We start from the raw sequence: 22,559 nt of genomic DNA, 5'->3' as shown, positions 1-22,559 counted from the left end.
CAAATCTCTAGGCACCTCAGGATTCGATTATAAAACGTTTATCGATGCATCTCGATGCAGTAAATGACTTTATTTCTATACATAATTTATGTTTTTGTCGCTGTGTGACTACTAGGTGTGCGTCTTCACTGGCCTTGTGATTTCTGCTTTAAATAAGTATTTTAAACTGTTACTGTTTTTACAAGTGGGCTGTACTTTTATAAGTAACTGACCACAGTTTATAACAGTGGTCAGTGCTCTCCACATTGATTTGACATTGATTCAGTTTTTGTCAGGGTGGCCCCGCCCATGGCTCCCATAGGCAGCATTGAGGGGCATTACTCCGCTGGTTGACAAGAGTTTTTTGCTAAAGTGTGAAGTGAGCGCAGGTCAGCAGGAGAGTGGAGGGAGGACACTACACCTTATCTTAATTGTGCGTCGGTCCTGATCCTGAAGCACTGATAAAGAGTCGTCCACGTCCACGTCCGCATCGCGATGCATAAGACTCTAGAAATGTCCCCACCTCTAGCATAAAGGTTTGAATCAGCTTTTATTTCTTCTTTTCTTTTCAAAAACAGCATGAGACTTTTGAAAGTGTTCAGATGAGAAAACCCCACTGAACAAAGATCAGTGCCAGAGTGTTGCTGTTCTGTAGCTGACTGACATTCGAACAGTTTGACAAAATTATCCTAACTGAACCTTTTCCTGAGCTTTTAACCATAACCCTTGTTCTTTTTTTCAAGAAATAGGAGTAAAGTGTCAAAATGCTCTGAGCTCTAATCTGTTTTGGGATTATTGTGTCACTATAGCCAAAGGTATAAAAAAAATGAAAGAATGGAAAACACATCAATGCTATATTAACCCAGAATTATAACAATAAATGATTAATTGGCCCCTTTTCCAACACCATATCGTGGTAATGGACTGTTTTCCTCTGTGCGTCTTGAGCATGTCGTCATTGCTGGAGTTCAAACATGTTTCCCCGATATTAGCGCTGATTGCTAATGAGCTTTTCTGAGAACTAAATATTTGAACTTCATCTCACGCATAAATATCCTGTGTGTATGAGCGCTTTCATGTGTGCTCATTTGTATTGTGTGCGTGCAGACTACAGTAGCGTGCCTCTGCTAACTTCCATAATATTAGCCTGTGTTCTGTTCCGGGGCCAGATTAGCTGCGTTGATATAACTGGCCTGCTGTTGATCATGCTGATTCTGGCTGTGCGCCGCATCTCAATTAGCATATTTCTAGTTCTTTTTTACATCCACTTTCTGAATCTTTTTCTTCATCACTCCCTTGTTATAGCATGCTGACCTCCTGCTAACCTGTCAGTGCAGCAGGAGGTGTGTTTTTCTCTTTGCTCTCCCTAAAGGATTTAGGTCTATTTGTTTGCCGCGGCATTTAGCTGGATTTCATCTGGCACTCATCTATTGTATGTGAGTGTGCTCCTGTGTGCTCCTGTGTGTGTGTGTGTGTGTGTGTGTGTGTGTGTGTGTGTGTGTGTGTGTGTGTGTGTGTGTGTGTGTGTGTGTGTGTGTGTGTGTGTGTGTGTGTGTGTGTGTGTGTGCATTTAATGCTAATTTCTCTGAATGGAAGCAGGTCTCGAAATAGCTCTGCTTATGAATGAAATGGCAGCCGTGGCAGCCTCAAGAACAGGCGAGAGAGGTAGACGGAAATGGACAGGGAGAGAGAGAGAGGGAGCGATTCAGTCATTGCTTAATTAATGAGAAGCTTCAGGGAATTGATCTTTGCCCTCGCTCAAGTCTCTCATCGCTCTCTTTCTTTCTATCTTTCTCTTTTTCAGTGTCATCCATCACAGACACTTTCTGACAGACCAGTGGAGTCTGAGACTTTTGAGAAAGTGTGTATGTGTCAAACCCACAACAGGTCAATCAGCCAGTAGCAGCCATTAGTATTGAGATCATATTCAGAGTGTGTGTGTGTGTGTGTGTGTGTGTGTGTGTGTGTGTGTGTGTGTGTGTGTGTGTGTGTGTGTGTGTGTGTGTGTGTGTGTGTGTGTGTGTGTGTGTGTGTGTGTGTGTGTGTGTGTCCCACAGTGATTTACGTTTGTCTAATGATGCAATGTTGCAGCGATGAGACGGAGCTTGTTTGGTTTGTGAGCTGCCGTTTTGAAGCCTCGAGTTTGCAAAGAAACAACATTAGAATGTGTCGACATTGGACAGCACTGTCTGTCTGTTTAAATGAGACACAAATGGGATTTAAGTGCAAAGAAACCATGTATTTGTGCAGTTTTCACTACTGTCGATGTCCTGAGCAGCCATGTTGGATTTTGAGGTCAGAGTTTCCACACCATTTAGCTTCACAGGCACTTCAGATTAATTATTTATCCCTTATTTCTCTTTCCCGTCCCTCATTGCTTTTAGCCTGTGTAATTTTCTCTCCTCCCACCTCTTTGTCTTAGTTTTCTTTGCATAGCGTTTTCTTTTTTTTATGTCTTTGCTCAGTGTCTGTACTTTGCCAAAGGATCAGACATGAGATATGAGATGTGAGTGCGTGTGCTAACAAAAAACGCACACTGTATAAGAGTGATTTCTGTCAGAGGTCGTCTTTCCTTGAGAAGACATATATATACATCTCCTCTCTGTTACCCAGGGCTGTCAGAGCTCACACTCACACATATTGTATGGCACCTGTATATACACACACACACACAGACACACACACACAGCCTGTAAATCTCTGTCAATTAGGATGACAGATATGCTGCTGTATCCTGTCTGACGGACACACACACACACACACAGCACTTCCTGGATGCTGGTGTCTTTCTCTCTGCCCTCTGTGTGTGTGTGTGTTTCCATGCTTTTCAATATGTGTTTCTATATTGCTCTATTTGCATGTGTAAAACAAACTGATTTCTTTTATTTAACTTTCTGTATGAAAAGGTCTCCCCACACAATGACTGCTCTTTTGTCCGTTCAAACACAAGTTACAAAGGACGAGGTTTTCCTTCTGTGACGAAACAACAATAAACTTTTATTTATCGTCACCATAATCCCCAAACTTAACCCTTTAAACACTTTAAAATATATAAAATAAATGTAATAAAAGTTCATATAATTATAAAATTCTGTTGTAATCCAGCCTTTGTAAAGTTTTTGCTGAATCAAAGAGTATCATTGTGGTCTGCCTGTATGTCTTGTGTGTGTGTGTGTGCCTGTTTGTGTGTTTCTGCGCGTCTGTTTCTCTCTGTCAATAGATTAAACGTTTCCAAGTGGTTGATAACTTAACTCTAACCTTGTTCTCACTCCGGTTAAGCAGTGTAATATAATCCCTCTCTTGTCAGCCTCCGAGCGTGAACAGCAAAGTAGTGTAATCGCTACTAAGGAGAGCCATTACACTGGGCAATGAGTATAAATGGCATGCAAGAGGTTATGTTGCCCATGCAGAGCTGCTGATCAAGCAGTCCTACATCTGTGCTAAGAAGCCTTTTACTGAGCAAATAATGTACATCATAAAACTGTACTGCAAAGATTTGCATATTTGAGGCTGTAAATGGCAGCAGGAGCGACTGTACCAGTGTATGATATACTGTCGTCTTGTCTTTGTGCCTTCCTGCTGACTGTGGTGGAGAAAGTGATATTTCCTAATATTACGTCACCCCACCAGATCCAACAAAAGTGTGAAATCTCTCTCCCACTCCCTTTTTTCCCCCTCTCTCTTCTCTCTGCTCACATGTTGGCCCGCTGTCATTTAATAGGATAGCAGAGCACCGTTCTCTGTGTGGTAGATCTTAGTCTTTTTGCCCCTGCAGGTTTAAGATTAACTCACAGTCACACTATGCTGTTGCCTGCCTATTATGCACCAATGACCTGAGGCGCATCAGTTTCCAGGGAACTGAGGTCTGACTAAAAGAAAGCTGAGATAACAAATCCGGAGTTCAGTCTGAGCAGCAGGTTGAGAGGAAAAGACACTTCTTTCATGTTCCGGGTGCCTTTTGTGGTTGATGATGTTTTCTTATTGACACGGATGTCAGACGTGTCACAGACTTTCAAACGTGTTGCTCAAAGTTCCGCTGAGTAGCTGCGACAACTCTGCCCCATCACCTCAGCTACAGACAGCACAGCAACAGAGATGGGACTCCACAATACTTCCCAATGAAAGCCTGCGTTGCCTAGCAACTCACAGTCCGCAGTGGCAAGATACAGGGGAGTTTCCTGGCTGATGAAAGAGATGTGTGCGTGTGTGTGTGTGTATATGGAGGAACGGTTCATGTGGTCCCCCTTGGCGCATACACCTCACATGTTGAGCTCACTTGTGAAAGCACGAGGCAGCAGTTCGCTCGCTGACTGCGTCTGCGGCTGAAACGATGACTGGAAAATCAACCGGTATTTGTTTTAAATATTGACGAGGCACCCGGCTCATGAAGTCAGCTTTTTCTTTTGCTGCTCGCACATAAAAATTGATCTCCGCATACAGTTCCTCCTGAGAATCCCCATTGTGTCAGAGTAATTGTTGGTGCACTGTATGCATCCATATTCATGAGCTGGGAGCAAGAAACAAAGTTGCTGCCTATTTCAATGGACAGCGTCTTGGAGTGAGGGCTGAATTTATCAATAATGTAGGCTGGTAAAAGTTTAATGGTGTTTGCTGTCGTCAATATCCCCCCATGGGAAATCATTAGGAAAGTCATCTAACACACACACACACACACACACTGTGGTGAAATGTTTTGTAAGGACATTAAACTGATTCGGATGCGTGTTCAGCTTTCTCTCTCTCTTACGTGCTTCTTCTTTCCCCTCGTCTTTCACATTCTCTCACATTTCTTCTCTCGGCCCCTCTCCTCCGTGTCATCTCTCGCCACACATGCTGTGTCTCTCGCATATTCCTCTTTTCCTGTTGCACCCCCCTCCCACTCCCCACCTCCTCCATCTCTGTCCCCTCCCCTCCATCCACCCGCTTGGTTCTTGCCCGTGTTTTTTTTTTTCTTCTTTTCCTCATATGGTTGGCACTGATACAGCTGGTGTAACAATATGCTGCCATTTCCCTCAGGCTCCTAACTCCCAGGCTCCTGACTCAGGCCTCTGATAAGCCGTGTCAGCACACGGTTGGGATATACAGTGTTATACCAGCAGGATTTTCCACGCCACATGTCCGGACGCAGCACTGTAACACGACGGCCTTTTGCTAAGAGTTGCACCGCTCAGTGTGTCGCTGAGGCAGCTCATTTTCAAGCTTGATGCTTATTCAAAGTGATGATATTTAGTAAAAATTCACCACAGTTATTGTGCTTGTGTGTGTCCGAGCAAAATGTCCAGCATTGTCGGTCTGCGTGTCGCCTGGTCATCTTCCTCCCTAACTTTCTAGGTTTTGGAAGAAGAACACTCAGGGTAAAAATTATTTTACTAAAACCAGATTTATTTAAAAAACAAAACCATAATGAGCTGTATTAGCAGCTTTCACTAAATGCAGTCATTCAGAATTTATAAAGTTCTACAAGCATGGTCACAAGTGTGCGTCCTTTAGACAGAGGAATTGACCTTTCTGTCAACATATTAGATGACATTTTGTCATGTATTTGTGTTACTTGGTTTCTATAACAGCCAGATAACCCTTAATATATGTCTCTAGTAAACACGTGGTCATAAGCATGAACAGTAATGAGGCTCAGGTGGATTAGGACCATCCTGCCGAGAGGCAGTCATCCGCAGCTCGGCTCAACTCAGATTGTGGAATGGAAGCATTTGCTAACAGATTAATAGATTAGGTGAAAGAGAGTAGAGGTAAAGTAAGGAAACACCGCTAGAAGTTTAATGTTCACCTGCTCAGAGCTGGCAGAGGAACACGACCAGAAAACTGCCGGTTTATCTGATGAAATGGCATTTCTTCATGTGGGGGCTCACAAACCTAGATAAACCGATGTAATTGTCTGAATTCACACTCGGCAAGAGCACGCACACTCACACACTGCACTATGACAGTGACGAATCGCACATTACAAAGGGCTGCTGCAGTCGCTCTCAATATTTCATGAACATCCTTCCTCTTTCAGTTCTCTGCGTCCTTTTTTTAATAATTTTATTCTGGCGTGTTCAGCTTCTCTTCCTCTGGAAAAAAAAGTTTCATTCTTGTCAGCCCCCTTCCCAGAAAATCGCTGGTGTAAGATTGTACAGACAGAATACTGAAAGAAGAGGGGGAAGAAAGTGAGATAGAGTTTGGTGAAAGGAGGGATTGATATGAGATGAGCAGTAAAGGTGAGGGAGCAGCAGCAGATGTGTCTGACTTGAGAGACGAACCTCACTTTTCACCCAGAGCTACCTCCCATCCTGTTTTGCACGCCTTCACATAGTTGCTGGGTTTTCTTTTGTTGCTTTGTAAAGTTTGCTCTCACAAGATATGGAAGAAGGTATAACTCTCCTGAGCAAGCAAAAGCCATTTTCAGTCACTTTTTCTTGGGTCTGGACTTTCTCCAGAGTTTTCCTTTCACACTTGAACAACGCAGCAGGAGATTCTCCGCTCTGACTTGTTCTGTGGAGATCACGTGTTTTTGTTTACAGCACATCGACACCAGCGTCAGCCCTTATCGTCTGTCGCGTGTTGGAAACGACATCTACTAACTCACAGTGAATCCTCCGGAGAATCTCCTGTTTTATTACATCTGCTAATTGGGTCATTGCTTGGGGTCTGGCAGAAGAAACTCCAGAGAGAGCCAAGAGCATCTGACTCAGACATTTGCATCCTTACATACACTTCAGATAATGTCCAGAGCTTAACTGAAGTTCAGTGCATGTCTGAAAGAAGGTTAAGACAAAGAGAGAGGCAGTCATGAGTGGTTTACGTCTACTCACAGCGTCCATTTTATAATCGTTACCCCAATTATTTCCTCTCTTAGGACTAACTCTTGGCTGAATCTAAATGTCCAGTCTCTCTCACACAGTCTTGGCATACTTTATCGGCACGTAAAACCTGACCAAATCTCACCCAAGGAGAAAGTGCTTTTATTTTTTAATGGTGATTAGTAACAGTTTTGGAAAGGAGCTGTCAAATGTCCTGCCAGCAGCAGTGGCAGATCAGAAAATTCTCATTCGGTGAGTAATCACTAAAAAAGAAAAATGCATTTCATCATTTCATTTTGAGCAGCCAAATCCACAATTCGAGACCACCAAGGCCTTCCAATGCATTTTCTGTGGCCTCACCGCTCTCTCTGCATGTTCATTTGTGCGACGCTTGATATTTTGCATGAATTGCCAGTGCATGTGAGTTTCATGCAGAGCAGAAATGTTCAGACAATGTGAAAAACCATGGATAACGTGGTCTTACACAAGACTGGATTTGTGAGCTGGCAGAGCAGCACGTCTCTTTAAGTCTATGGCACAGAGAAGGTCCCCTGCTTTGTCCAGTTGCTGGTTTACTGTTTGTTTCTAGATTAGTATCAATAAGGGCCCACAGCTTATTTGTGCCCTTACATGACTATTTGGTCGTGGTTAATGGTATTGCTCATATCACTGGCAACGACTCATGTCTTCAGTGATGTTTAATAGCACGTTTTAGCCCCCCCACATGTGATGGAAGTTTGCAACAGCCCAGTTTATGTCTGGCAACTAGATTCTGCATCTTTTCTTGGGCCCCTCTCATCCAGTAAACCATAAATCTGCTAAAACAGAAACCACACTCTTCGCACCTAAACCTGTTTTTCTATGTCCCTGCTTCCATCTGTCCATATCCTCCTGCTGTTAGAGTTCAGTCTACCTTATGCTTCAAGTCCCACTGACAGCTTTTAGTGAGGGAATGCACGCACACACGCAAACACTTTGTGACGTATGTTTAAATGTCGCTGCACCTGTCCCACCTCCAGCTCAGCTTCCCAGCTGCTTCCCTGAGCCAGGGCACCTTACATTCACCAGCAGAGCGGGGATTGGCCTTTGTCAGGTTTGAACTTCATGGCAGAATGAGTTTTAATCATGAATAGACGCCCTGTGCACATCCTCTGTAAAAAATCCTCTGCGCTTTGATCTGAATTCCTTTCATGAACATAATTGGGAGTTCTGAAGCCAGAATTTCCACAGGTTGCATCAAGCAGCCAGTCTCGGCTCCATACTGTACACAGTAGGCAATGTTTCTGCCCTTTCAACACGTTTTTGATTTTTTTTTAAATTTAGTTAACAATTAATTGCAGCTCCTAATTGTGAAGACATGTTAAAATGGAAAAAATATGGAGGAAATATGTTATGTGAGTGACTTTGATGAAACATATTTTTGATGAACCACATCTTTAAAATCATGTATCAAGTGCAGCAGACGTGCTCTTTGTTCAGTTCAAAGGCTTGAAAGCCCTATTTGTTTGAGCTGAACTGCTTTACATTTTGACCTCAACTTTCTTGGTCATTAGGGCGCTTTCATACCAACCTTGTTTGAACCAGGCCTTTAGACCTGACTGAAGCAGAATACCAGGTGTGAAGGGTGCCTCTCTCCAGAAGAGGTGGTCTTGGTCTGGATCAAATTGAACCAGGGTTTTGCTCATTTGTGGCACTTTTATGGAATAGTTCAGACTTTCTTTCTATTAACCAATTGCAGGAAGTTGAGAAAAAAAAAAAGCTTCCTGTCTTCGCCTTAGATGATATAATATTTGAACGACAAGAACGTCCTTTTTGCTGGTAGTAATACCAAATTGATATTAATGTAGTAAACCGGTTCATTAACTTTACCTGCAGATCAGTGAAACAAAACGCGAAACTTTCACTTGTATAGCAAATGTTAGTAGTTGAGCACATCGTAATAAACAGACAGTGGCTGTCAGGTGCCATTAAACCATTGAACCGTTAAATGGTCACCAGTCAGTCTTTAAAGAATCTTTTCATCTGCCATCATGTTTGGTATTGTTTTGGGAGCAGGAGCTTCAGTGGATGTTTATGTCACGTCGGGTACGTCAGGATTCATTTGCTAACTATAATTTTGTTTGCATTTTCTTTGTATTATTTTTCCAACTTATTCACATAAACCAAGCAGGCTCAGCAGGTTTCTCCAAATTTCTTTTCAAATACATTTTTTATTCTCTTTGGTAACTTTGCGATTCCCTCTTGAATCTTAAACAAGGTTCTGGATGTTTGAACAGAGGTTTGTGAACTAATGCATATTGTATTAACATCACAGCACAGAAGAATTGCCACTTATGAACGGAGCTCAAACAAAGAACCCTAATTTAATTTAGCACTGCGGGATCCTGTGTTATAGCAACGATATTGATTGACAGTTCTACTCATTTACTCAGAAGTGAACCATCTACACCTAAACAGCTTTTCATGAAACCCTATCAAGTTTAGTGTGTCTAACAGGGGAAATTAGATTTGCTTGTTGATTTTCCACTTACATTTGGCTATAAAAAATTTGCTTCTATGATGCATTTTGGCTTTACGAGGATAATGTGCAACAGTTTTAGGACTGATCCACATTTTCATACATCTTCTCCAGCTCTCAGTGCAGCTGTGCCATCCCATCACGTCTGTGAAGGATATCGATTTTGAGGAAAGAGCATACGAAAAGGCCTGGCTTCGTGTCGTATATGTGGAGACGGACTGAGCAGAAACTGATGCAGACCCACGTCCTGGGTTAGTTATAGTAAACACAATGAATAATATCTAGTCAGACAAGCTGGTCTGTATTGATCACCCTTGGACCGCGTGCGCACCTCATCGCCTGCTGCTGCGGATTCATCTCCCCACTCTAATGTAGGAAATAATAAGAGAACTTGATGAGATGAGCTGAAACTTTTTTGTGTCAAACTTTATATCTTTCGAATCTATTACTGATGCTTGTGTCCTGTTGTCTGGTGTCAGATCATTAGTGGACAGCAGGTCAATCAGCAGCGTGATGCAGAGTGGCAGGGGAGGACATAGGGTTTGCATATTGTTTTCCCTTCATTAGGCAAGAAGAAAGGGGACTTCAAGTGTGTGTGTGTGTGTGCATTTTTGCATGTGAGAGAGAAAGTGTGCGAGAGAGACGTCCCCAAGAGGGAGGGAACACAGAGTGTTAAGGTGTAGATGAGTTTGATATTGTTGCCTCTCTGATGAAAGCATTGTTGTGTGGGTTCGGTGAGTTTGCATGTGTGTGTGTGTGTGCCTGTGGTGTGGGAGCAGGCTTCTTGCTTTCAGGGTTTTGACAGAGCATATCCGTGTGTATCTTTCCTCTAATTGAATCCATCCCTTAGGGCGTCACCGCTTGTTTATGTGCTGACACCATGAAGGTGTGTGTGTGTGTGTGTGTGTGTGTGTGTGTGTGTGTGTGTGTGTGTGTGTGTGTGTGTGTGTGTGTGTGTGTGTGTGTGTGTGTGTGTGTGTGTGTGTGTGTGTGTGTGTGTGTGTGTGTGTGTGTGCGTGCGCTGAAGGCAGAACACTACAAACATTTTCCTTATTGTTTAATTATAGCCCACCAGCTGTAGAGACGGAGGAAGAGAACGAGGGCAAGAGAGGAAGAGTTATTGATTAAATTAGTCAGATTATTCATATTTAATGTTTGGCTTTGTCTCCCTCCCTCTGCTGTCCCTTTGATTACTTTTGTTATTAAATTGTCGATATAAGATCACCAAATAAACAATGCATCGTCAAAAACGTCATCAGTTGACACGTTCTGGGGGGCACCAATTAAACTTGTCTGCCTTTTTTCACTCATGTGCCGAGGGCAAGGAGTGTATTCACATGAATTTACTCAGCTGCCATTAAAAATAAAAAGTGTCCTTGCCTTGTCAGTTGGGAAAGGAGAAAATCTACTTCGCTTTCTCTGTGACCCTGATTAAAAAAACATGCTTCCTCAGCTTGTTTCGAGCTAATTTCATGCAAACAAAATTCACATTACATCTTCCTCAGTGTATTAATTACCTGTAATGACTTCAATATATTGCACTAGTTGTGTGTAAATTACTGCAATATTAACATCAGCCTTAGAGTGATATCAAGAAACGGCAACAAAATAATGGTAAATGTTCCCACATAGAAACACAAGTGCAGGAGAATCAGAAAAATCAACTAATGCTGGCCAACGTGGCTACAGGTTAAACCAAGTGAGGCTGTACACAATAAGGATTCATTAATATTTCTTCTTACCTAATATGCACTCTCGTTTACCTCGTTTTTGGTCTCCAAAGGCCTATGAAAGAAATATCCGACATTTTTCAGGAAGGCTGCTAACTGTCTGTCTGTTGGGCAGGTAGCAGTGAACAATGTGTCTTTGGAGCCTTTTCTGCTGAAAATAGAGAACAAGAACAGTTTTACGAGACCATTGAGAATGAACTAAAATGGAAAAAGTTCCAGCTGTGAAATCAAAACAATGAGCCAAAGACGATAACAGCTCTGTAGAGCTGAGAGGAATCAGGTGTTAGTGACTCCTCCCATATTCAAGTTATCATGTAATTCACATTAAAACATTGATTCAAACTAGTTTAAGCAAATGTTTGTTTTATTGTTAGCTATCTTTTAAACAAATATAAGAGGATGTGTATTTTTCGAAGATGAACATGGATTTTGAAGACGATGTGTTGTTCCTTCTTGTGAAAGTTCCGTAGTCCGTCTTTGACTGTTGTTTGTCAATCAGCTCACCACTCAGTTGTCAGTCTTCCAGTTTTTCTATCTCCCCAAACCCCAACCTTTCGTTTTCAATAGATTCCTTACTGCAGTGAGATAGCAGCCTTGTTAAATAACAAACCATGTAATGCCTCCAGTGAACCACTCAGTGCATAGCAGCAGAAACTAATGACGCTCAGCATCAGTATTTATGTAGACTCTGGACTGTAATGACTACCTTTTGTACCATGGTACTGAATGCCAAGAGAAAAAAATGGTCATCCAATGATACGTAATGACTTTAGAGAGTTTTTGGCAGTCAGGTTCTTTCTCCATGCATTACATCTGCCTGCCGATAATAAATATACAGGAAGGGAGCATCAAATGTCTGCTCCAAGGTCTTGGACAACTCTCTGACTTTAAATCAACGCACCATGGTCTAAGTACAGAGTGTTCCTAATCCTCAGTGCAATCATTTCTTGTGTAATTCATTCCACATTCTACTTCTTTACTGCCATACTCCTTACTTGAAATCATATGTTTTATCTGTTTTAACAACATTTTAAATGAAGACAGCACAGATCTTCATATTTTAGCAGCTTTACACTGAGTCTCCATAATTCCCCCAAACTCTGCTCATCTGCTACACCAGCTCCTCCATCACATTCTGTACCTCAGTATGTAGTCTGGCTCTATACAGAACCCCAGCTGACCTGGCTGCCTTTGTACAATACACCACCATTTCCTTGCTGTCATGGTTGTACGTGCTATTTACTATTCCTTTGTATGTTAATGTGAACTTTTTCATGCTGACCTGTGCACACCGAGGGGATAATAAGCCATGAAGTATTTTCATTCTTCTGGTCTTGTGTTAACACAGTTTGGGCGAAACCAAAGATTGGAACTGATGCAGGACGTGTGTTCTTACAGGCAGTCTGTCTGAGTTATAGCAGTGTGGTGTGTTTCTGATGTTCTCATGCCACGAGTGTTCCGCTGACCGTGTGTCAGTTTTGCTTTTGCATTAGTGCATTGCAGATAACCTTGGAAAACATCCCATGGATAACCATACTGAGTGATATCATAGTTTACACGGCAATATTCATACAGTTTAACAGTGACATTAGAAAAGTAGGCCTGCTAAATTGAAAGTTAACATATGCTAAAACATTAACATAACACAAATGAACCACCCCACTATACAATGTATTCTTTTAGTTTAGTCTTTATTGTGTTTCCATTGAAAGTTGGCTGTGAAGGCTAAGACATAGTGGCATTGGATTAAGATACATTTTCATACAGAGCTGATGTAGATTAGAATATATATTCTGGTCTGTTAGTAACACAGAAGTGCAGTAATTTATCAGAAGTATTTATATTCAAGTACTATTTCTGAACAGGAAGTACTCTTCTTGAATAAGCCATTGAAGAAGTTGATATTTTCATTTTTTCTAGTTGACTGAGTGTTTCCTGTCAGATTTCTTTACATCGCCTGGAGCCCGATTGATCTCGTTGATGAACTGAAACTTTCCTGAACTTAAACGACTCGGAGCTCAGCTCGGGTAAAGGTTGATGATGTCAGTAACTTACAAAGACAACCCGTGCAGCTCATTATTTTTAATTAGCCCCACCTTCTCAGCCCTTAACTGTGAGCTTCTGCAGAAGCCACCACTGTGTGTCGGCAACAGTTTGCGTCCCCCAAAACTTTCAGCGCCACCGCTCTCACACTACAGGTCTGATAGCCGGAGATTTAGTTTCCTGTTTAATGATCCCACTCTCCATACTGACTGATCTTTTTAATTACATCCCTTTGGACTCACAAAACTTTGTGCGCATCCTCAAGTGTGTGACATAATCCTCCGCTGCCTTCCAGATGCAACCATCTTTACCCAAATGATGCTGCTGAGGTTGCTTCTGGTCACAGACTCGTATATCCCTCCATCCTGCATCTATTATTCAGTAGATCCTGTTCAATACTGTATTGAAACTCCCACCGAGTATCACATTCCGGCCCAGTGTCTCTTGGAATTACATTTTAATTGGATGACTCTGCAGCGCAAGATTAATGTCCAGGGCCAATGTTCAGGGCCGGCACAGGAAGCAGTGTGGCCTTTGTTTAGCGAGGTATAAAGAAAACGTTTTGGGTTTGTGGTAGTGGAAGAGCACTGACGTTCACAGAGGAGAAGGTGGTTTATTCAACCTTAACAATTGAAGCAGAATCAAAGCTGAAGACGAGATTTCTTTCTCAGGGTCGGGTCAAGCCCCAAAAATCTGAATGGCATCCTTTGCATTAATGCAACTTGACCGTGTCTTTGGTGAGACACTACCTGTAGTGTTTCCCAAGAATTTGATCAATCTGTGGCAATAGCTGTCCAGGGGTAGAGGTTGTGGAGGTGATTGCCCTGTGAACATGCACACAGTACGCTACCACACACACTTGATGCACAGTCTGAGAATCACTTGCAGCGTTTGTCAATACACTACGCCTCACATTCCCTTGCTCTTATCGGTTGTCCACTTAGTGACCAGTGGCATTCAAAAGTGAAATGAGTAGTTTTAGACTAAATGATGTAAGGCTTCAGTAAACCCTGAAAATATGTAGTCCTTTACAAATTACACAGGGTCACTTGGGTGATGTCAAGCTCCACCCAAGTGACTCAAGACATTTAAATCTGTGTTCATAAAGTAGTCCTCCTCATAACTAGTTAGTTAGTTAATCTCCATCCATCCATCCATTCATTCATGCATCCATCCATCCGTTTTCTGCTGATTACCCCAGCATCCCTCTCTCCCACAACATCTTACAAAATCTCCTGGAGGATCCCAAATGCAGGCAGACTATATGTCTATATGGGCATGAATTCCCCTGGTATCTACAAAAACCTTCCCTTTTCCACCCTAAACCTCATTATTTTACAAATTCTCACTAATTGAATAATAAGTGTCTCATAGATATTTTAGGTTTTTTTGTTTCGTAACAGGCGAGGAGTAAGGACTGGGGAGCTGGGGGATGAGTTGCGTGATGCGAAGCAGGGACATTGTGATTCTTGTTGGCCGTTTTCACCCCTAGTTCACCAGGGTGATCCATAAATAAATTAGTTTTTAAAACATTCCTGCTGTACATTATTAATTCGCCTAAAAGACCTTTGTCAAGCTACAAAGTTACTTGAGGACCGAAGTACAAATATGGCACTGGCTTTTTTTATTCTCTGTTTTACACGCTGCCACGTGTGTTTTTTTCTTCAACAGATTTGATGAATTATCTGTGTGGTTAAAAACAAACTTTACAAATCATTAAGTTACATCTTACTGTTCATCCTGCTGTTATATATATATATTGTTGTGTCAGTTTGGGGACCATGGCGACCCAGCTGCATTATGGGTCAGCGGGATGAATGAGCAAGTGGAGGCTAATGCGATAAAAGACGGACAGGTCGTTTGTCCTCACCATGGTCCTCACAGCCTGCGCACTTTAACACACATACACAAATGTTAAGCACATGACACACACTCACACACACAAAAACTTGGATGAGGAATGGCCTGTTGTGTGTAACATCGTTTACAGCGGTTTACAATGTGTTCACTGCTGTGGACAGAATAGCAATCCATAGGTGTGTGTGTGTGTGTGTGTGTGTGTGTGTGTGTCTGTCTGTCTATTGAAGAAATGTCAGTGTAATCTGTGTTTATTCTCAGCACTGATTAGCGTCAAATAGCTCAGCTTGTCGTTTAACTTAACCACATTAGAAATGTCCACTTTGACATTGTGGTCATTCAATTTCATGCGCTTTACATCAAGATGTCGTCACACTCAGTTACTCTAAAGCTGGATGTTTCATCCTCGTATTCTCTGCTTCTGTCACCATCTCTTTAGAGTTTGAATTCAGAACCTTTCCCAACGATCTAAACATTTTCCAACAGGCCTCATTCTGTTAACCAGACAGATCCTTGGTTGACAGGGGGTAATGGGGGCAATGACTGTCACTCAGAACAGCTTCTTCCTGTTTTCCTCTGTACAGTTCTTTCTTAGAGAAGTTTATACATTTGAATGAGACAATGAGGTCACTAGAGAAAGAAGAAAACAATGCCTTTGTTCTGCTTGTTATGTGTTTTCTGCCTCTGTTATATTCCTTAACTGTTGTCCACATGGTTTGAACGTGCGTCCATGTTGGTGATTCTGCTGAACTGTGTGACACTGGGCATGTTTCATCCCTGTGAGGACAGCGACTGCAAAACGGAGAGGTGCAGGATCCTGCAGGTAAGACCCATCTTTGTTTAAATTCTGTGATTTTGTCTTCCATTTTGTGTAATACAGAAAATCTGTGAAAAGGACATTTTACTACTTCTAGAACCATAGGTGACATGCAAAATGTGTTACTGTCTGTACTCTGACAATGCAACATGTCATGTCTCATGACTTTATCATGTCATGAGACCCTGTCTGCACCCTAAGCACCCACATCCATGCACCGGGTTTGTAACAAATGCTTTTGGCTACGAGTTTGCAGTCTATACGAGCCTGAGCTCAGAACACATAAAACCACTGTTTCTGCAGAGTTTGCGGTTATCTTTATCTCCTAAATTTAGTGCCCTAAAGAGTGTCCCTTTTAAGTACTATATGTATAGTAGTACTGTTAGTATCATCATTAGGTCTCTTTCACCAGTGACAAAACGGTAATCTTCCAAAATTAAACTATATTTGAGGTGTCCAGGGAGTAAAACACATTAATCACTGCATAGTATCTGTTGATCTGTCTTTATCTTTATTTAATAAGACAAGCACAACCCACTGACATGTCTTCCAGTGTGACAAGCAACAAGGAAAATACAGATTAGAGGAACAACATTCATGCACATAGTAGATAAGGATAACAGATGCAGAGTAATGGTTGAAAGACAGCAAAAACACTGTTTGCTTGTCAGACTAGATGTTGAAGAGAGCAGGAGCGCTGAATAACACTGAGATGAATTATAAAAAAAATATTTTATAAAAACAACCATTTTGAGTCTCAGAGAGAACTACTGAAACAATATTCTCCATCATATCTGGCCTCTGCAGCTCCCTCCATTTGCGAATACATAACACCATTGTGTGGAGGCGTTTCCATTAATTTATAGTCCTTCTTTAACCCAGCAAACACTAATGGAGGAGCATGGTTTGTTGTTGTTGTTGTTTTACTGTTGGATGAGGAAGTCAAGCGGAGTGGAGTGCAGTAGGATTCATCTGTATTATCTGGCACCGCTCATCTTCTGGATAATATGTGATTCCAAATAGACTGAATCAGAACAAGGACCTCTTATTTTCTTGTTCACCGACTCTGTGGAAAAGAGTGGCTTTGTTCGTTTATATGAACAGAGCCCCACTGTTACTGCATGTTTTCTAATACTAAGTTCATTGGGCTAGATGTTTACAATCAGAAACATTTTTCAGAAAGTGGCAGTAGCCTCAAACTTGCATTTTCGCTAAAATGGATGCATACAAATGTTTTTCTCTCATGGTATCGAAACACTGTTTAAGAGAGGAAAGCAGGTGAAAGGAAACAAAACGAAATGGGGGAAGGAAGAAAGGCAAAGGAGAGGACATGAGAGAAAAGTAGAGGAAAAGAGCGAGATTGGAGAAATCATGTAAGAAAGGAAAAGTAAAACAAAAGTGAAGGAGAGGAACTGAAAGAGAGAAAAGAGAATGGGAGTGAGAGGAAGATATAGGAAAATAATGGAGAGGGGAAAGAGAGACAGTGAAGAAGAGGTGGGGAAAAAGATGGGGCAAACAAGGAAAGAGAAAAGACATAGGAAAGGAAAAACCAGAGGAGGAGAAAACATGAAAGCTACTTTGGAGAACAGGACGGCCTGAGATGAAAACCTGAGGAGTCGATGTTTCCAGTCTGCTGTTGCTATGCAGCCTGCGCTCATCGACTTCCTCCTCCTCCTCTGCTCCACAATATGAGATGTGGTTTAATCCATCGTCTCTCCTCTCTGCAGCGCAGATACATGTCGAGCCTGGAGGTTAAACGCATTTTCATTAATTCCTCGCTGCCTCCTTCAATCTCCCCCACGGCTCCCCACATCGATATGTTTCGAGAGGGTAAAAGTTCACAACCTGCACCCTTTATGGTCTTCTCTCACGCTATATGACAGATATTGACTCTTCAGATATGTACTATTCACATGCTCTCATATTTTTTTGAGCTCGCTTTGAATGAATGACCTTCGTACATCAAGTGAATGATGGCCTTTGATAGCATGATCAGTGTTTCCCATTACTTATCTAGACTGTGGCAGCCCACCATATTCTACTTTGTCTCGCCACAGTTTCAATGAACCTATGAGATTTACACCTCTCATAGTGACATAAGAGATGTCTAACATGTGTGTGTTCAGCTCTATTTGCCGTGTGCTCGCCTCCAGCATGCTTGTTTTATGGTCCATAACCTTTTCCCCGTCCACGTAGTAAATTTCAGGAGTCATAGTTTTTCGTAAGAGTGACCTTTGTGCACATGCACCCCTGTTACCGCCATAGATTCAATTAATTCTGTGGGAAACACTGGTGTTATAGTCGGATCAGTAATTTTCCTGTTATAACAATGCGGTTCAATTTGTTTCATGTAGTGTGTCTACTGTGTACAGCACAGACTGGGCCTCACAAGTATACATTACAGTCCCACTGCACCAAAGTGTACAGGATCCCCTTTTATTATATTTAAACCTATAGACCATATTCACATGGCGGCCATTTCCCTCTGACGTCACTATGCGGGTGGGTTCAATCTAAGTTTATAAGTCATACATACTCATACTTATTTTCATTTCACAGATTCCTAACGCTAACCATTAGAGCTGCTTTTATTTTGAAATATCAATGCACATACACATTTTATTTAAGACTGTAAGTAAAATATACTGGATGTAATCAAGCTAGCAAAGTAACATGGTGTCTTTTCACCTGACCTACACCTTCTGGTTATGTCAGTAAGGTTATGTACTGTTATACACACTGGAACATGTTTCTGTGTATTGTTCATACAGTTTACATTGATGCAAAAGTTTGTTTCAGGTACTTCAGCATTGGATTTAGCATTTAGATAACAAGCTTGATTCCCATGTGTTTTTCTTCGAGGCTTAAATAATTGTGTTTCAAAAGTGAATTGATATCTCAGGATTAGAATCATCACATAACATATTAAACTGATGTGTGTTTGAGCGTATATCTATAGCAGTCTTAGAGGAAATGCGACAGCCACTGTAAGTAGGTAAAAGTTATTTATAGAGCACTTTGCACAGACATAAGTCACAAAGTCCTTTACAGAGTAGCATACAAAATTCAAAGCTAAAACGATATAATGCTATATATGTCCTATAGCACAACACTAATGTCCCTGTGCTCCACAGTTAGTCGTATAAGTGCCTGAACTCTCAGATCCAACACGGCCATGCTAGCAGCAGGGCTAATGAGGGAGCTCAGCCAGGTTCTCTGCTCTGCTCTGTGATGCTCGCTAAATGAGCTCTCATCTCCTGACACAGGTAATGGCTACTGCAATGATCACAGGCCAGTGTGTAGCTGCACGGTAGATCGAAAAGTTCATCCCCGCTCATTATTGTGTAATAATAATGTATTGTTTTTTTTTTTCAGTATTGTTGAAAAGTTGAGGCCTTTTTTATTTCTTTTAATGATACTTTTAATGACACTCAAAATACATTTTAAATGTGTCAGATTCACCACTGCATAACATCAAATCGAATCTAAATGTGAGAATTTTAACACTATTATATCACTATTTTACTTTCTCCTCCCATAAGAGGCTCAGCATACTGGTGTTATTCCATATTTTTAATTATGCCACAATCGAAAGACTCTGCTCACAAAAAAATTGTATCTGTCTGCAAAATGGGTCATTTTAAGCAAACGTAAATTACCTTCCTTCCTTCATTTGAGACTCTTATCCAGTTCACACCACCACCACTGTTACCAATGCTAGTTGTGTGGCTCTAGTTAGGTCAGTGTCTGTCAGATGATATTTCTATAATAAAATGTCTTCAGAACTGCTGGATGCATTGCAATTATATTTTGCATAGTCATTCCCTGTGCCCGGAGGATTAATTCTAATAACTTAGCTGATCCTGTGCCATTTAATCAAGCACCACCATAAGTTTTATTTTCAGCTCCCCCCCCCCCCACATGCCACTAAATGGCAAAACAAAGTTTAGCTCCTGACCTTTTTCCTTTTTTCCACTAACGGAAACTAAAATGCACAATGATACTTATTTAACCCAGCTAAACAAATAGAAAACAACATCACATAATAACACATCAGAGAGCATTTCATATACAGTTAGAGTGAGAGATTAAGGAATAAGTGATGATTTAGGCGATGGAATTGTTTCTCTGCAGCTTTAATGTTCAAGATTGACTCTATTTACCCCTAAGGAGAGAATTCAATAAAGCCCATTCTGCTCTGAATGCAACAGCAAGAACAAATTCAACCTTCAACATGCCCCCCAATGCCACTACAGTACAAAAGTATGTCTATGGAAAACTAATAACATTATTACCTGTACAATGGGAGCACTGGGTCATAGAACAATGCACAGAGAGAGGAAGATATAGGAGGGAGAGGAGATGGCCGGCAAAAGAATAGATTCAGATTCTTTGCTGAGATGGAGTTTCCTACAGTTATGTTCAACACACACACACACACACACATACAAACACACTGTAGTTCACCCCTATATCAGCCTGGCATGTGTCTGGAGGATGAAGAAATGTCAGAGCTTGTGTCTGCGTGTGTGTGTGTGTGTGTGTGCAGCGTCACAGCCATCGGTGGTGATTGAGCTGAAAAGTCTTTCTCACAATATTATCTCCCTCCACCTGTGTAGAGGGGATCTCACCTGAATGGCAGATTACAGTGAGCCCGCTGTATTGTCCTCACCACGAGGCATGCACCGCCTTCATTGGCACGTATGGCACTCCGCCTGGCTGTGTGTGATGAAAGCATCTGACCCCTGTCATAATGGCATTCAGACTTGTGACAGGCAAAATTAGCATACATAGTGGCTAAGATTTATTTTCAGGAGAGGATGCAAGCAAATGTTTTCACCAATGAAAATGATGGCACCTGTGTTTTAAAACACATGCACACACACACACATGCACACACACACATACTCCGTACAACTTTCATTTCTATCCGTTAAGATGCCCTTTCGGTCCAGAACATAGGGGTCAACTTTCTATGTTTTTTCTGTTTATGTTTCTTTAATGTTAATGTATGCACGGTGCGATCGACGCTTTTCTTTCTGATCATGGCACAAAGTGCGTCAGGAAGTGTCAGCTGAGCAGGTGACATCGTTTGATCGATCACCTTGCACGCTGCCTTTTCGCTGATTATTAAATACAGCATGCCGCAATGTAGGAAACAAAGGAGAGAAAGGAAAAGTCCAGGCCCAGTGGGTTTCTGCTGAGATGATAAATGTCACCATGTGTAGCTATTATGATTATGATGGTACGTTATTGTCATTCTAATTTGAAAATCCTCTTGCATTACAGCAGCTCCATTTACAACATCACATCAAATCAGCTTTAACAATTGATGATAACATCACAAAACTGTTTTGTAACTGGTATTGTCATGGCCTCAAACCTTAATTCATAAAAAACCTTGGAAAACTAATTGATGAGGAACTCTCATAGTCAGTGGTGCCAAGGAACAGACAATACTTGGACGAATAAATAAATAAAACAATGAAAAAATAAGACAATTAAAAGTGACAATTCATTAGTCATTAAACATTGGAATTGCCTCAGCGGTAATCTAAAGATACATTGTGCATATTAACAAAGTTTTTTGGCAACGCCATGTGTGAGAATGTGTCAAACGGCTACCAAGTTCCCCAAAAAAGCACGGCTGCAAGATGGGGCTAAAAAAGCTTTATGAATAAATGCTGAATGAGCAGTAAGGTTAAGTAGGCAACATTGTGATGTACAGTATCCAAAGTGTGTAACTGACTGTCTGCCCATAAATATCATCACCGTACTCTTTTATATAGAGGAAAACTGCTTCAACATGTCTTTTTCAAGTAAAGAAAGATATGATTTATTTCTAAAAAGAAAATCAATCTCAATCTCACTTTGAGTTTAGCACTCAGTATTAGTGTTAAAGTGCACTTGGAGCATAAAAGCTCCCCTCAGGGGGTGATGAGAGAAGCATCTTTTAGTGATTATCACCGGGAGGTTATAAAAAGTCAGGGTTTGGTCCAAGTCCCAATAAAAATCTTACAAGTGTTCGATGTGGAACCAAACAGATTGGGACTGGGGACCCAAGCAACATCAGTCTTTGTGTCTGCACACTAAATGTGCTAATCAGTTTTCATTTACACCACCAAGTTATGTAAATTGTATATTTTCATACATCAAGTTGTAAAGTACCAAACAAAAGAATAAAAATAATAACATTATAAATAACTTTAAATTGGCTAAAGCTCTCACCCTCAAAGGACAAGTGGAATAGATAGATGGATGGATGGGTGGATAGGTGGATGGATAGCCTTGACATAATCAACCTACCTGTGGTGGTTGTAAAGATATTTTGTAAGCACTTTCACAATGTTCGGTGAAATACCAGAAAAGAAAGACAGATAACAAAAAATGATCTTTATTCTGAAACTGCTAACACTGTTATTACTCAACATTATGCTCTATTGATTGACATTAATCCCTGCTTATACCCAATTATGGAAAACCATGAGTTCAGGGTCAGTGGCATTACAGACACCAAGGAACTGGAAGACATCTCCCTGAAAGCAGGGTTGATGCCTTCCTGCTGCAATTTTCCGACTGATTGCTTATTGTTTACCCACGGCTGCCTGAGCTAGCTTGGGAACACATGTTGCCATGTGAATCATACGGAGGAATGTTTGGTTGGTCTGCAGATCTCAATTGTTTGTCAAGAGCTGCGACACTTCACGCTTGGGCACCATGCTGTATCATATAACCGCTTTGACACTTGGGGATTTGCGAGTGAGCCACGTCGAGTCATTAGGGAGTGTTCTAAGTGCACTCAGCATTAGTGATAA

At 41.4% G+C, this 22,559-nt stretch overlaps 1 protein-coding gene across 8 annotated transcripts in view; it reads left to right on the top strand.

Moving 5' to 3' along the window:
• The first annotated feature begins 15,642 nt into the window (after positions 1 to 15,642).
• Positions 15,643 to 22,559, top strand: part of cacna1g (calcium channel, voltage-dependent, T type, alpha 1G subunit) — a 147,201-nt gene continuing 140,284 nt past the window's right edge. For 7 of the 8 annotated variants that reach the window (XM_047338370.1, XM_047338369.1, XM_047338368.1 and 4 more), the window contains exon 1: positions 15,653 to 15,750. In XM_047338370.1, coding sequence (XP_047194326.1) covers positions 15,658 to 15,750 — 93 coding nt within the window. In that variant the 5' untranslated portion in view covers positions 15,653 to 15,657. Of the gene's footprint in view, positions 15,751 to 22,559 lie in introns of all 8 variants that reach the window. The other variant, XM_047338374.1, reaches the window with a different exon arrangement.

Source organism: Hippoglossus stenolepis, chromosome 21, assembly GCF_022539355.2.
Source record: "Hippoglossus stenolepis isolate QCI-W04-F060 chromosome 21, HSTE1.2, whole genome shotgun sequence".
Classification (NCBI taxonomy): domain Eukaryota; kingdom Metazoa; phylum Chordata; class Actinopteri; order Pleuronectiformes; family Pleuronectidae; genus Hippoglossus; species Hippoglossus stenolepis.
Note: the sequence above shows the minus strand (reverse complement) of the source record. Positions and strands in the feature narration are given on the sequence as shown.